The sequence below is a fragment of the Rhinoraja longicauda genome, chromosome 17 (assembly GCF_053455715.1).
Source record: "Rhinoraja longicauda isolate Sanriku21f chromosome 17, sRhiLon1.1, whole genome shotgun sequence".
Classification (NCBI taxonomy): Eukaryota; Metazoa; Chordata; class Chondrichthyes; order Rajiformes; family Arhynchobatidae; genus Rhinoraja; species Rhinoraja longicauda.
In genome coordinates, this window is record NC_135969.1 from 21,076,674 (window position 1) to 21,093,184 (window position 16,511).

At 48.5% G+C, this 16,511-nt stretch overlaps 1 protein-coding gene across 1 annotated transcript in view; it reads left to right on the forward strand.

Annotated features, from left to right (window-relative positions):
• The first annotated feature begins 828 nt into the window (after positions 1-828).
• qars1 (glutaminyl-tRNA synthetase 1) overlaps positions 829-16,511 on the forward strand; it is a 35,032-nt gene continuing 19,349 nt past the window's right edge. Inside the window, exons 1-7 of the mRNA XM_078414292.1 lie at positions 829-956; positions 4,652-4,799; positions 5,414-5,523; positions 7,945-8,020; positions 9,486-9,550; positions 10,184-10,237; positions 13,107-13,167. Coding sequence (XP_078270418.1) covers positions 849-956; positions 4,652-4,799; positions 5,414-5,523; positions 7,945-8,020; positions 9,486-9,550; positions 10,184-10,237; positions 13,107-13,167 — 622 coding nt within the window. The 5' untranslated portion in view covers positions 829-848. The remainder of the gene's footprint in view (positions 957-4,651; positions 4,800-5,413; positions 5,524-7,944; positions 8,021-9,485; positions 9,551-10,183; positions 10,238-13,106; positions 13,168-16,511) is intronic.

Consider the following 16,511-nt stretch of genomic DNA (forward strand, 5'->3'; position numbering starts at 1 on the left):
TTTTGCACGTTTTGGTTTTATTATAAATAAAATTCATTTTTGAAATTGAAACCACTTCCTCCCTAGATGCTGCCAGACCTGCAGAGTGCTGCAGCACTCTGTGTTTATCTCAGGATTGCGGCATCTGCAGCACTCTGTGTCTATCTCAGGGTTGCAGCATCTGAGGGTTCATCTCAGGATTTATCTCAGGGTTGCAGCATCTGTGACCTGTGTTTATCTCAGGGTGGCAGCATCTGCAGCACTATATCTTCATCTCAGGGTTCATGTCAAGGTTCATGTCAGGGTTCATGTCAGGGTTCATGTTCATGTCAGGGTTCATGTCAGGGTTCATGTCAGGGTTCATGTCAGGGTTCATGCCAGGGTTCATGTCAGGGTTCACCTCAGGTTTCATGGCAGGGTTCATGTCAGGGTTCATCTCAGGGTTCATGTCAGGGTTCATGCCAGGGTTCATGCCAGGGTTCATGTCAGGATTCACCTCAGGTTTCATGGCAGGGTTCATGTCAGGGTTCATATCAGGGTTCATATCAGGGTTGATGTCAGGGTTCATCTCAGGGTTGATGTCAGGGTTGATCTCAGGGTTGCAGCATCTGCAGCCACCACTCGCCAGCTGATGCAACACCGCCCGGCGTTCCTATTGGATAATCCAAGCGAGAGCGGAGGCCCTGCGTGCCCAATCACAGGGCAGACCTGGAGGCAGGTGATTTGCCATTGGCCGAGCGGCTCCACACTGCGGCGTGTGATTGGCTCGTGTCCGGCACCGTTGTAACCGCCCACGTCATTGGCCAAGCGCCACGGTAGGCCGGGTGGCTGCACCGGCCGATGTGATTGGCGGAGCGAGGCTGGCAGCAATGGCGGCGCTGGTGCTGTTTTGCCGGATCGGCCTGAGCGAACAGAAGGCCAAGGAGACGCTGAAGAACGAGGCGCTGAGCGCACTCCTCGCACAGGCCGTAGAGCAGGTGGGAGGACGCCGGCTGGGGATCGTGACTGACCTCAGGGGAGGGGAGAATGGCTGGGCTGGAGACGAGGAGGAAGACTGCAGTGGAGGGAAGTGAAGGGAAGGATGGTGACGTGAGGGGGAGGGGCTGAGGCTGAGGCTGAGGCGAGGGTGTGGAGACAAGGGTGGAGGGGGTGAGAATGGGTGTGGGGTGTAGGTGGGAGGATGAGTGTTGGGAGGACGGAACAGTGCCGGGACCACACTTACCCTGGTCATTACATAGAACATAGAAAATAGGTGCAGGGGGAGGCCATTCGCCCCTCAGAGCTAGCACCGCCATTCAATATGACCATGGCTGATCATCTAAAATCAGTACCCCGTTCTGGCTTTTCCCCCCATATCTGTTGATTTCTTTAACCCTAAGAGCTAAATCGAACTCTCTCTTGAAAACATCCAGTGAATTGGCCTCCACTGCCTTCTGAGGCAGAGAATTCCACAGATTCACAACTCTCTGACTGAAAAAGTTGTTCCTCATCTCGGTCCTAAATGGCCTAGCCCTTATTCTTAAACTGTGACCCCTGGTTCTGGACTCACCCAACATCGGGAACTTTTTTTCCTGTATCCACCCTGTCCAAACCTCTAATAATTTTATGTCCCCGCTCCTCCTTCTAAATTCTAGTGAATACAAGCCCAGTTAACCCATTCTTTCATCATACCTCAGTCCCACCATCTTGGAAATTAACCTGGTGAACCTATGCTGCACTCCCTCAATGGCAATAATGTTCTTCCTCAAATTAGGAGACCAACATTGCACACAATACACCAGGTGCAGTCTCACCAGGGCCCTGTACAACTGCATAAGGACTACCTTGCTACTAAACTCAAATCCTCTCGCAATGAAGGGCAACATGCCATCGGCTTTCTTCACTGCCAACTGTACCTGCATGCTTACTTTCAGTGACTGATGTACAAGCACACCCAGGTTTCGTTGCACCTCCCCTTCTCTTAATCTGACACCATTCAGATAATAATCTGCCTTCCAGTTCTTGCAACCAAAGTGGATAACCTCACATTTATCCACATTATACAGCTCCTGCCATTCTACCCACTCACCCAACCTATCCAAGTCACCCTGCAGCCTCATTGCATCCTCCTCGCAGTTCACACTGCCACCCAGCTTTATGTCATCCGCAAACTTAGAGATGTTACATTTAATTTCCTCATCGAAATCGTTAATATATATTGTAAACAACTGGGGTCCCAATACTGTCTTGCAGCACCCCACTAGTCACTGCCTGCCATTCTGAAAATAACCCATTAATTCCTACTCTCTGACTGCCAACCAGTTCTCTATCCATGTCAGTGCCCTTCCCCCAATACCGTGCTCTAATTTTGCACACTAATCTGTTGTGTGGGACCATGTCAAAGGCTTTTTGAAAGTCCAGATACACCACATCCACTGGCCCTCTCTTATCCATTCTACTTGTTGCATCCTCAAAAAATTCCAAAAGATTAGTCAAGCATGATTTCCCCTTCATAAATCCATGCGGACTTTGACCGATCCCGTCACTGCTTTCCAAATGCGTTGCTTTAACATCTTTAATAATCGACTCCAGCATCTTCCCCACCACTGATGTAAGGCTAACTGGTCTATAATTCCCTGTTTTATCTTTCCCTCCTTTCTTAAAAAGTGGAGTTACATTGGCTACCCTCCAGTCCATAGGAATGATCCAGAGTCGAGAGAACATTAGAAAATGATCACCAATGCATCTAAGATTTCTAGGGCCACCATCTTGAGTACTCTGGGATGCAGACCATCGGGCCCTGGGTATTTATCTGCCTTCAGTCCCAACAGTTTACCTAACACCATTATCTGACTAATGTGGATTCCCTTCATTTCCTCCCTCCATTCGTCTTCACTAATCTTCTTTTTTACATGCCTAAAGAAACTTTTACAGTCACTTTTTTTATTCCTCGCAAGCTTTCTTTCATGGTCTTTTTACCCCTCTTAATTTACCACTTTGTCCTCCTCTGAGTTCTAAATTTCTCCCAGTCGTATGGTTTGCCGCTTCTTCTGGCCAATTTATATGCCACTTCCTTAGATTTAACACTATCCTTGACTTTCCTTGTCAACCATGGTTCAGCCGCCTTCCCAGTTTTATTTTTTCGCCAGACAGGGATGAACAATTGCTGAAGTTCATCCCTGCGGTCTTTAAATCTTTGCCATTGCATCTCCACTGTCAACGCTTTTAGTATAATTTGCCAATCTATCCTAGCCAATTCCCATCTCATACCTTCAATGTCTCCTTTATTCAAGTTCAGGACCCTAGTCAAGAATTAATTGTGTCACTCTCCATCCTAATGCAGAATTCCACCATATTATGGTCACTGTTGCACAACAAGATCGCTAACTAATCCTTCCTCATTACACAATACCCAATCTAGGATGGCCTGCCCTCTAGTCGGTTCCTCTACATATTTGTTTAAAAAACCAACCCATATACATTCCGGGAAATCCTCCTCAGCACCAATTTGGTTGGCCCAATCTATATTAGATTAAAGTTATCCATGATACCTTTGCTACACGCATCCCTAATTTCCTGCTCGATGCTATCCCCAACCACCCTACTGCTATATGCAACTCCAACAAGCATTTTCTACCCTTCGCTATTTCGCAGTTCTACCCATACTGATTCGACAGCATCCAAGCTAATGTCTCTCCTTGCTATTGCATTAATCTCCTCTTTAACCAGCAATGCCACCCCACCTCCTCTTCCTTTCTGTCTGTCCTTCCTAAATATCAAATACCCCTGCAAATCAAGGTCAAAGTCAATTTATTGTCACATGTACAAATTAAGGTACAGTGAAATTCGATTTTCCATGCAGCCATAAAAGCAACAAGACGCACAACTATATAAAAGTTAACATAAAAATCCACCACAGCGGATTCCCCATATTCCTCACTGTGATGGAAGCCAATAAAGTCCAATCTTCCTCTTTAGCCCTTTTAGCTCCTAGCCGTGGTCATCCTGGAGCCATGTCTCCGTAATTCCACCTATTTCATATCCCTTAACAACTAATTACGTATTCAATTCATCCACCTTATTTCGAATGCTCCTCGCATTAAGGCACAAAGCTTTCAGGTTAGTTTTTCTTATCCTACCTTTTGCTTCTGTCTTCCTTTTATGGCCTCTGTCTCCTTGCATTGGGTCCCATCCCCCTGCCCTGTTAGTTTAAACCTGACCTTTCCTACACTCTCTTTCCCGTTAGCTGCACGGATACGCGTCCACGTTGTTGACTTCCACCCCCCCCCCCACTTTTTAGTTCAAACCCACCCGTACTTCCCCCTCCCATTGGGCAGAGATAGAAACATTTCAAAGCATGTACCACCAGATTCTGGAACAGCTTCCTCCCCGCTGTTATTAGTCTCTTCACCGACCCTCATGAGCTGGAGAGCTGTCCTGACTTCCAGCCTACCTCATAGCAGACCTTACACCTTCTCTCTGTATCTATACCATATACCACTGTAAAACTACATTCCGGTATTTTTCCCTTTGTACTACCTGTTGTACTTGTGTATGGCTGGATTGTACTCATTTGCCTGGATAGTCTGCAAAGTTTGATTTGAGTGGATAGCGTACAAGGTTTTTCACTGTATCTTGGTACATCTGACAGTAATAAGCCAATAGCCATACCGGTGGTCTCTCCCATCCTCAGGCAGAGGCGATCCTGGGCTGTGCTGTGGACAGGTGTACGGGCACACTGCTGTATAACGCGGCCACCCGCCTCAAGGATCAGCAACACCTGGGCTTCCTCGTCAAGTACATCGCCACCAAAGGAGTCGGCTCCGACCTGCAGCTCAACGGTAAATGAATCGCTTGTGTAATCAGGTTAAACTAGACGATCAGTTGGGACAGTGATGGGAAATGGTACGGGTAACGCACCAAGTGCTCATGCCATTGTAGGTCATTTCTACAATCAACTAATGCTTACAACCCAACGGTATGAACATTGAATTCCCCAATTACAAATACTATCACCTCAACCCACCACTTTCCCCTGACTCCACCTCCCTCACCTGGTGCGTGCACATTTCTCCCAACCTCCCCCACTCACCCCGGTCACCCTGCTCCTTTTCCCTCCTCCATGCTCATTTACCACCCCCCAAGAACCCCTTTTCTCTTTATCCACCCCCCCAGTCCTCTACCACACACATTCCTACCTAAGGCTTTACACTTCTCTCCTTATCTGACCTGTTGACATTTCTCTTATTAAACTGTGATTCCGATGATTTTTGTATTGTTTTAGCTATTCTTTGCGTTGGTTGTTAATCTGCATCCGTGCCCATTTTGCCTCCACTTTGCTGTGCTGTCTTTACTCCTGTGGCATTACACCCATATTGCCAACCTTTCTCACCAGTGCCTGCATTCACAAATCTCCAATCTAGTTAAACAGAAATCATTCTGTTTCTTCCCTTAGCTGCTGTGGACTACATTAAAAACCACCGTCTGGATTCGATTGACATCACCGACTTTGAGAGAGAATGTGGCATTGGGGTGATGGTGACACCAGAACAGATCGAGGAGGCGGTGAGTGTACCTCTGCTGCATCTACTGGTCCACGGATCACTGCAGCTATCGTTAGCGCACTGCCTGATTACTCAGTGTCAGCAGAACCATGGAGCTGGTCATGGGCTTCAGGGTGGAGGACACCCCCCAGTCCATATCAGTGCTGCTTCAGTGCGCTGGTGGAGAGCTTCAGCTTCCATGTGTCAATGTCACCAACAATCACAAACCAGAAGGAATGGGTTGATGGTGAGAGAGGGAATTTGAAAGGAGATCTGAGGGGAATGTTTCTCTTACAGTGGTTGGTATCTGGAACTCGCTGCCAGAAGAGTCGGTGGGGGTCAGAGACAGTCACACGTTTAAGAAAGGTTTCTTCAGGCATTTGAAGAGTAAGATACCATAGAAGGATACCATCAGTGATGGGTGCAGGAAAGTAGCTGTTTCTGAACCTGGTGGTGTGGGAGTTCAGGCTTCAGCAGCTCCTGCCCAATGGCAGCAGTGAGAAGAGGACACGGCCTGGATGGTGGGGGATCCTTGATGATAGATGCCGCCTTCTTGGGGCAGCGCCTGGTGTCGATGCTGTTGATGATGGGGAGGGCTCTGCCTGTGATGGGCTGAGTCCACCAGTCTCTGCAGCCTCTTGCGTTCCTGTGCATTGGAATTGCTGTACCAGGCCGCGATGCAACCAGTCAGGTTATTTTCTACAGTGCACCTGTAGAAGTCTGTTAGAGTATTCAGCCAAATCTCTGTAAATGTAAGAAACTAATGGGGGATGGTGAGCCGCCTTTGTGATCACATCTCTGTGCTGGGCCCAGGTCAGGGCACACGGGGCATTAACACCCGCTGTAACCTGTGTTGCTAGGTTTGTGTGGTATTGTATGTTCTTTTTTAGTACCCTTTACTGATGTACAGCACTTTGGTCAGCGTGGGTTATGTTTAAATGTGCTATACAAATAAAATTGACTTGACTTGATTTGAGGAATCTAAAGCTGCAACTCTCCACTGCCGACCCACCAATGCAACCCGGCACGAGTTCTCTTGACTTCCTCTTTCCGAGGTTGCGATTACTTGCTGGCATCGAGCGAGAGGTTGTTGCGGCACCACTCAACTCGACACCACCCGTGAAGCAGCCAACCACAGTGGTGTTATCGGTGAATGTAGAGATGGTATTGGAGCTGTGCTGAGCCACACAATCAATGGTGTAAGGAGAGTAGAGTACGGGGTTACATGCACAGCACTGAGGTGTACACAGAATGTGTAAGAAGGAACTGCAGATGCTGGTTTAAACCGAAGATAGACACAAAAAGCTGGAGTAACTCAGCTGGACAGGCAGCATCTCTGGAAGAAGGAATGGGTGAAGTTTCGGGTCTGAAGAAGAGTGTCGACCCGAAAAGTCACCCATTCCTTCTCTCCAGAGATGCTGCCTGTGCCGCTGAGTTACTCCAGCTTTTGTGTCTAACTGAGGTGTACGTGTTGATGGTGAGTGAGGAGGAGTTGTTACCAATCCACACTGACTGAGGTCCAAGATCCAGTGCAGAGGGAGGTACTGAGGTTTCCATCTCAGGTGTGGGTTCATCGTTTCATCAGTCTCTTCATGCCCTGTGAATTGGCAAACGTTCCTGTATTTCCCTGCAGCCACACCCCTGATAATAATCTCAAAGTGATTCACAGAAACATTATCAAACAGAACTTAACAGCAACCTACCTATGTGCTGTCAGAATAATAACCCTGTATGAGAAGTAGGACTACCTTCAAGTGGGAGACGGTTGTGCAGGGATTGGGGGGAATTCCAGAGGTTGCAGGTCGAGGCAGCAGAAAGTGTGATGTCCAGGTACAGCTTCTTTACATTGTTGTTAACGCTGCTCCTGCTAAGTTACATTTGAATGTCCCACCATTCTTATTTGCGATTTATACAGCAGTGCTCCTTTCCAAACTGTTTGACACCACCAAACTTAGGCAAGAGCAAGTACAAAAACCTGAAGGAAAATGGAAATAGCTGGAAACAACAGATCAGGCAGCATCTGCACAGCGAGAAAGAACCAAAACTTCAGGTCGATCAGCTCTCTTCAAAGCTTGAAGACCGAGTTGTGGAGATTCTCTATTCTGGTCTGCCGATTTATGGTGGTGTCCTCGACCATAAATTGTTCCTCTTTTTAAAGAAATAAATTATTGAGTAGGGTGTAAGAAAGAACTGTAGATGCTGGTTTAAATTGAAGGTAGACACAAAATGCTGGAGTAACTCAGCGGGATAGGCAGCATCTCTGGGAAGGAATGGGTGACGTTTTGGGTCGAGACCCTTCTTCAGACTGATTATGACGTAGTATTAGTTATCAATAGTATTGATATTGATCATAGTAATCCTATTGATCATATTTTGCATGGTATTGATGCAGATGGAGCAGTCTTCCACTGTGTATTATAACATTGCTTCTGTGTCCACCCAGGTCGAAACAGCAGTCAGCAAGTACAGGAACAACATAATGTTGGAACGTTACAGGTTTAACATGGGGCTGCTTATGGGTGAGTGTGAACTGGGGGTGAGATGTCTGGTAGCCCATCCATCTCCCTGGGGGTCATGTGCAGACACCTGTCTCAGTCCTGACTTGTTGTGGTGGGGGTGTACCAAACTACTTCCGGAGGAGTGGATGTGGGTCAGTGACCTTCAATGTTATTCAGGCATTTCACAATTCAGAAGGGAATCTGGGATAAGAGGAAATGGAGTTAAACAGCACAGCTCTGACCTCAACTCACCCATGCCAACCATTGCCTGAACAAGCTAGACCCACTTACCCCATATCCCTTCCAGCTACCTGACCATGTGTCTTGTATATGTTGTAATTGTACCTGCCTCAACTACCTCCTCTGGCAACGTGTTCCATATACCCACCAACCTCTGTGTGAAAAGGTCGTTCCTCTGGTCTCTTTTAAACATTTCCCCTCTCACCTGAAAGGTATGTGCTCTAATTTTAGATTCCCTTACTGTGGCTCTTCAGCTTATCTATAACTGATGACTTTATAAGCCGCTAGGTTCAACCCTCCGCCTTCTCGGCTCCAGGCAGAGAGGCACCAGCCCTTCTAGCCTCTCCACATAACAATCCGTGCAAAACCAGTAGCATCTTCAAATCTTTTTTTACCCCTTCCAGTTTAATGACATCCGTCCTGGAGCAGGTGACCAGAACTGTACACAGTATTTTAAATGAGGCCATACCAATGTCTTGCACTGTGCACCATGACACCTCATCCACTATACGTTGATCGATGATGGAGCCAGCGTTGCCTTCACCACCTTGCCTACATGTGTCGACACTTCATGGAACTATGTACTTACACGTCTGGGTCTCTCTGTTATACAACACTCTACTACAGGGCCCTGCCATTTCCTATGCCCTCTTTTGGTCTTGCTAAAATTAATCTCTTGTGTTTAATTGTCATATGTAACTCAAGAGTGGTTAATTGTCATGTGTAACAACAATGGAACAATTTCATTCTTTCTCGTGCAGCTTAACAGGGCTGTAAACACAATACTCATAGATAACATAATGAACTAAAAAAACTCAATTAATAACCTCAATACAGTGCAGAAAGGCCCAGAGACCTCAGTGCAAGCAGATAGTCCACAGCTTGTCAGTGTTTTGTGGTGATCAGGAACCTGACTGGGCATCTGTTTCCCTTGCCCAGAGCGGAGCAGGGAAGTGAGGAGGAATGTTTTCTGCGATGTTACTGTGATTTTGATGCCACTGGATGCAGACTCGTGTATTTTCAATTGGATAAATTGGGGGGAAATGTTCAGGTTAGAGAGCCGGCGTGTGGCACAGGCAGATGGGCTGAATGGCCTCCTGCACTGTTGGATTCGGCGGGTCTCACTGAGTGGAGAAGGCAGTTCTCTAAAGGAGTTGGTGACTTCAGTTTTCTGAAGAGGCGCTGATGTGGGGGCTTTTAATATCACGTCCGGAATGGAACCTGTGTGAACTGTTGTCCCCGCCAGGTGATGTGAGGACTAAGCTGAAGTGGGCAGATGGGAAGTTTGTCAAGAATGAAGTGGACCTACAGGCAAGTGTAACCGAGTTATGTGGGCTGCTTGTGTGCTGCTTGATGTGTCTGCAGTCTGCCCCCCGACGGGGAGGCAATCTGGGTCAGGCCTGAGGCCTCGTGAAATCGGCTCAGTGTTGGGTTTATGAGGACACAAATGCCAGGGTTTATTACCGGCCTAGTTTCTATTCAGATTACTACCAAACAACAAGCCAATCTGGTTTTCTTGTTTAAAATGCTTGGCGGTCTGTATTTGGCAAAATAATTGAGATAATTTTACAATCCCCTTTTGGATCAGACACTCATTAACAGGCTCATTTTGATTCGGCCGGTATCGTATTTTGAAAGCTCACTACTTTACAAATGTGACAATGAAACACTGCGTCACATTGCCTTGTGTCTGGGAGACTAAAGGTCGGCCTTTGTAACCTTGCCCTTGCATTGCTCTCCTGAGATCGTTGGCCAGTGCTTGCACCCCTGTTTTGCTGAAACTCGCTGTGGGAAAGGCAGTCACAAATGAATGTCCGTCCATAAAGGCAAGGAAAACTTCCTGGCTCTGTTGTAATTCAGTAACTTGACAAAAACAAGGCAACCATAGTGATTGAGCAGCTTGTGCTCTCTCCCCATTTTAATGCCTCCCTTCTCACCTCACAGGTTCTTAACTTACTTGGTCCAAAGACTGAAGCTGACCTGGAAAAGAAGACCAAGGTATTTCTTCCCTCAGCTCATCTTGTAAACTTCGAATGTGCTCGTTGGATGCAAACCCTTCTGAGGGAGCATCCCACATTAACGATTGGGATGTGAATGTAGGCAGCATGGTTTGCACGTTGTAGGCGGCACCAATACTGAATGGTGGACAGTGAAGAAGATTATCTAATATTACAACAGCATCTTGAACAACTGGGTCAATGGGCCAGTAACTCGGATAAATATCAGATTTTGCATTTTGATAGTGCACACCAGGACAGGACTTGCACAGTAAATGGTAGAGCCCGAGGGAAGGTTTTAGAAAGGAGACCTTGGGGTGCAGATGCATAGTTCTACGAAGATGACGTAGAACTAGACAGGTTGGTGGAGAGGGGAGGTATTGTGGGAGGGGCAATACTGGGAGAGTGCAGCACTGTGGGAGGGGCAGTACTGAGGGAGTGCCGCACTGTGGGAGGGGCAGTACTGAGGGAGTGCCGCACTGTGGGGAGGGAGGGGTACTGAGGGAGCGCCGCACTGTGGGAGGAGTGGTACTGAGGGAGGGGCACGCTGTGGGAGGAGATGTGATGAGGCATAACCCATACCTGCTTTATGAGCTGCACTTGCCCTCTGACCCCCCCACCTCACTGAGCAGTCATAGACATACAAAATAGGTGCTGGAGTAGGCCAGTCGGCCCTTTGAGCTAACACCGCCATTCAATATGATCATGGCTGATCATCCAAAATCAGTACCCCTTTCTGGCTTTTTCCCCATATCATTGATTCCCTTAGCCCGAAGAGCTAAAGCTAACTTTCTTGAAAACATCCAGTGAATTGGCCTCCACTGCCTTCTGTGGCAGAGAATTCCACAGTTTCACAACTCTCTGGGTGAAAAAGTTTTTCCTCATCTCAGTCCTAAATGGCCTACCCCTTATTCTTAAACTGTGACCCCTAGTTCTGGACTCTCCCAACATTGAGAACATTTTTTCCTGCATCTACCCTGTCCAATCCTCTAAGAATTTAATATGTTTCTATAAGATCCCCTTTCATCCTTCTAAATTCCAGCGAATACAAGCCCAGTCAACCCATTCTTTCACCATATGTCAGTCCCGCCATCCCAGGGATTAACCTGGTGAACCTAAGCTGCACTCCCTCAATAGCAATAATGTCCTTCCTCATATTATGCGACAAAAATTGCAAACAATGCTCCAGATGCGGTGTCACCAGGGCCCTGTACAACTGCAGTAGGACCTCCTTGCTCCTAAACTCAAATTCTCTTGCAATGAAGGCCAACATGCCATTGGCTTTCTTCACTGCCTGCTGTACCTACATGCTTACTTTTAGTGACTGACGTACAAGCACACCCAGGTCTCGTTGCACCTCCCCTTTTCCTAATCTGACCCATCCTGCTCTTGCAACCAGAGTGGATAACCTCACATTTAGCCACATTATACTGCTTCTGCCCACTCACCCAACCTATCCAAGTCACCCTGCAGCCTCATAGCATTCACCTCGCAGCTCACACTGCCACCCAGCTTTGTGTCATCTGCAAACTTAGAGATGTTACATTTAATTCCCTCATCTAAATCGTTAATATATATTGTAAACAACCGGGGTCCCAGCACCGGGTCTTGCGGCACCCCACCAATGACTGCCTGCCGTTCTGAAAAGGACCTGTTAATTCCTACTCTTTGCTTCCTGTCTGCCAACCAGTTCTCTATCCATGTCAGTACCCTACCCCCAATACCATGTGCTCTAATTTTGCCCATTAATCTTTTATGTGGGACCTTGTGGGACTTTTTGAAAGTCCAGACACACCACATCCACTGGCTCTCCCTTATCCATTCTTGTTGCATCCTCAAAAAGTTCCAAAAGTTTAGTCAAGCATGATTTCCCCTTCATAAATCCATGCTGACTTTGACCGATCCCGTCACTGCTTTCCAAATGCGCTGTTATAACATCTTTAACAATCGACTCCAGCATCTTCCCCACTACTGATGTAAGGCTAACTGGTCTATAATTCCCCATTTTCTCTCTTCCTCCTTCCTTAAAAAATGGAGTTACATTGGCTACCCTCCAGTCAACAGGAACTGATCCAGAATCGAGAGAACATTGGAAAATGATCACCAAGGCATCCACAATTTCTAGGGCCACCTCCTTGAGTACTCTGGGATGCAGACCAATCAGGCCCTGGGATTTATCTGCCTTCTGTCCCAACAGTTTACCTCACACCATTTTCAGACTAATGTGGATTCTCTTCAGTGCCTCCCTCCCATTAGATCCTCGGTCCCCTAGTATTTCCGGGAGATTGTTTGTGTCTTCCTTAGTCAAGTCAAGTCAAGTCAATTTTATTTGTATAGCACATTTAAAAACAACCCACGTTGACCAAAGTGCTGCGCATCTGATTAGGAAAAAAAAAAAGAAACATACAGTGAAGACAGAACCAAAGTACTCGTTTAACTGTTCTGCCATTTCCCTGTTTCCCATTATAAATTCACCTGTCTCTGACTGTAAAGGACCTACATTCGCTATCACTCATATTTTCCTTTTTACATACCTATAGAAACTTTTACAGTCAGTTTTTATATTCCCCGCAGGCCTTCTTTCATGCTCTTTTTCCCCATCTTAAATAATCCCTTTGTCCTCCTCTGTTGAGTTCTAAGTTTCTCCCAGTCCTCTGGTTTGGCGCTTCTTCTAGCCAATTTATATGCCTCTTCCTTGGCTGTAACACTATCCTTGACTTCCTTCGTCAGCCACGGTTGAGCCGCCTTCCCAGTTTTATTTTTCCGCCACAGTCCTCAGTGCACGTACGTCCTCCAGCTCCCAGTGACTGCCACAGAGCAGCATCTGTGGGATCCAACTCAGCAGGTTCTTGTTATTCTGTTCCCTACAGACTCCAAAGGAGAAGGCACCAAGAAGTGGCCTCAAAGACAAGGAAGAGGGATCTAACAATGGTGAGCTTTGGATGGAAGGCCACTGCTTGGACTGTGGGGTAGGGGTGGGGGGGGGAGGTAGGTGTCATGGCTGGATATCACTGAAACAAGGTCAAATCTGTTCCCTGCAGCAGTGGTGGTGGGTGACGGTGGGACCAAGCTCGGCTTGCACAGGCAGGGTTGCATGTGTGGCAGCGGGGATTCAAACATGAAAGAGCTAATATAATTACACTTAAATAGAAGCAGAAGGCACAAAACACAGCTCAAAGTAATAAATACGTGAAAATAAAATCCGACTTGTTCTGTGAAGGGTCTCTGATGGGGAGTGTTGCCTCTCTCCGCCTTCGTGCAGATGCTGCCTGACCCCTGAGTGTTTGCGGTGGTAGTTTTAAATCACTAGCTCTGTTTGGCTGCACGCTGTGATTATCCACAGCCAGACCTGTAATCATTTAATTGCCCTTAATGCATTGCCTGTGAAAATAACGTCCTGTGAAGTGGTTCCTGGTTAATTAACCAGTGACGCTCGACTGCCCGCAACTAAACGTGCAAATCAGCAGCAGCCGCAATGCTGCGCATCCCCTTGGCCCTCTCTGTCACTCAATGGCAGCATTGCTGATGTGATTGTAACCTCTGACTGCCTAGTAACCTTTCACTCTGTTGCTTAAGAATCTGTTCACCCCAAGTCAAGTCAAGTCAATTTTATTTGTCACGTACACATACAAGATGTGCAGTGAAATGAAAGGTCACCCACAGTCCAGCAATAAGAGCAATAAAAATAAACAATTTCACACACAAACACAACCAACACAAACAAACAAAAAAGAAACATCCATCACAGTGAGTCTCCTCCAGTCACCTCCTCACTGTGATGGAAGGCCAGAATGTCTTTTCTCTTCCCCTGCCGTCTTCTCCCGCGGTCAGGCTGTTGAAGTTGCCACGTTCCAGGCCGCGCCGGATGGCGCCAAAACTTTGCCGCCTGAAGACTAGAGTTGCAAATCCTCATGAAAGAGTTTTGTCCTTGTTTTTGAGTTAAATAGGAACATCGCATGCTCAGTTGTATTGGCCTGACATCATGCACATATGTGTAGAGCGATATGCCCTGCAATCTAACCACTTCCCTACTGTGATGACTGCTTCTCCTAAGGTGACTTCTAAATTACCTTTACTGTGTTCACTAATGTTCCCATGTATCCAATCATGTCACTGCCAATTTGAAATATCCAAATTTATGTTCAGAAAGTGTATGTGTTAACCAAACACTGGAGCCCTTCTGTATGTAAGGCTCTTGGGTTAACCGTACTACAAACGTGCTCAGTTTTATTACAGCTTCAAGAATTTCCCAGGCCCGATATAATAGCCGGAATGAGTCAGCCAGAGCCCCAGTGTAGGGTCAGTCTGCCCCCTGTGGTCACACGGTCACACCGACAGAGGTATCGCTGCAGACAGCAGTGTTGCTTCTGTACGGCTAACCTCTGGAGCAATGTTGGAGATTGGCGATTGAGGGAGGTGCGCAGTGGTAGAGTGCAGAGGGTTCAATGTCCTTCCCACTGGCAGGGCCACTGTACACTGGAAGGCACTGGACACCCCGCTGTGGCTGACGAGCGAGCCATTCCCACAGGCACTGGGCGCCTCTGCTTGGGTGAGCTGTGGACCTCTGAATGGCGGCCTTCCTGACCAGAAGTTCCAGTGGCCTCATCGGAGGAATGGTGTGAGGCAGGCCGGAGATGGTGCACTGTGATGGCTTCAACACTGGCCCCTCCGAGCTGCTGCCGGTACAATGCACCAGCCCCCACTCTCCTTGTTGTTCACCACCGGCTAGTACCAAGCACCAACACCCACTTTCAGAGTTCACCACCACCCATCCGAGTGGCTGGCCAGTACCAAGCACCAACGCCCACTCTCAGAGTTCACCACCACCCATCCGAGCGGCCGGTCGGTACAACACACCAGCCCCCACTCTCCTTGTTGTTCACCACCAGCCCTTCCGAGCGGCCGGCCAGTACCAAGCACCAACCCCTACTCTCGTTGTTCACCACCAGCCCTTCCGAGTGGCCAGCCGGTACAACGCACCAACACCCACTCTCATAGTTCACCACCAGCCTCTCCAAGCTACTGCCGGTACAACGCACTAACCTTCACTCTCACACGTTCATAAATTATAGTAGAATTAGGCCATTTGGCCCATCGAGTCTACTCTTGCCATTCAATCATTTCTGCCTCCTAATCCCATTTTCTTGCTTTCTCCCCAAAACCCTTGACACCTGTTCTAATCAAGAATTTTTATCTCTGGCTTTAAAATATCCACTGACTTGGCCTCCACAGCCCGCTACGGCAATGAGATCCACAGATTAACTACCCTGTGACTAAAGAGTCATAGTTCACCAACGGCCTCTCCAAGATGCTGCCGATACCATGCACAAACCTCCACTGTCCTCATAGTTCACCACCGGCCAATACCACGCACCGGCCAGTACCACGCACCGGCCAGTACCACCCACCGGCCAATACCACGCACCGGCCAGTACCACGCACCGGCCAGTACCACCCACCGGCCAATACCACGCACCAGCCAGTACCACGCACCGGCCAGTACCACCCACCGGCCAGTACCACCCACCGGCCAGTACCACCCACCGGCCAGTACCACGCACCGGCCAATACCACGCACCAGCCAGTACCACGCACCGGCCAGTACCACCCACCGGCCAGTACCACCCACCGGCCAGTACCACCCACCGGCCAGTACCACGCACCGGCCAGTACCACGCACCGGCCAGTACCACGCACCGGCCAGTACCACCCTCCGGCCAGTACCACCCACCGGCCAGTACCACGCACCGGCCAGTACCACCCACCGGCCAATACCACGCACCGGCCAGTACCACGCACCGGCCAGTACCACCCTCCGGCCAGTACCACGCACCGGCCAGTACCACGCACCGGCCAGTACCACGCACCGGCCAGTACCACGCACCGGCCAGTACCACCCACCGGCCAGTACCACCCACCGGCCAGTACCACCCACCGGCCAGTACCACGCACCAATCCCTTCTCATTCACCACCGGCCCCTTGATCCTCTGGCTGATACAACGCACCAACCTCCATTCTCACAGTTTGCCACCAGCGCCCCCTAGCTGCTGGGCTGTACAAAGCACCTAGCCCAACTCCCCTGATAGTTCACCAGCAGCCCTCGCTTGACGATACAACACATCCCCCTCCGCTTTCTTCAATTGATGCAGTTCCAGCAGCACCAAAGCATTTCGGCACCATGGCGAAGTTCACTCACCAGCACCCATGCAGCTCATCCCAATGTGCATTGCCAGTCAGTACACCGTGTACAGGTAACTGCAAGGTTGGCTAAACA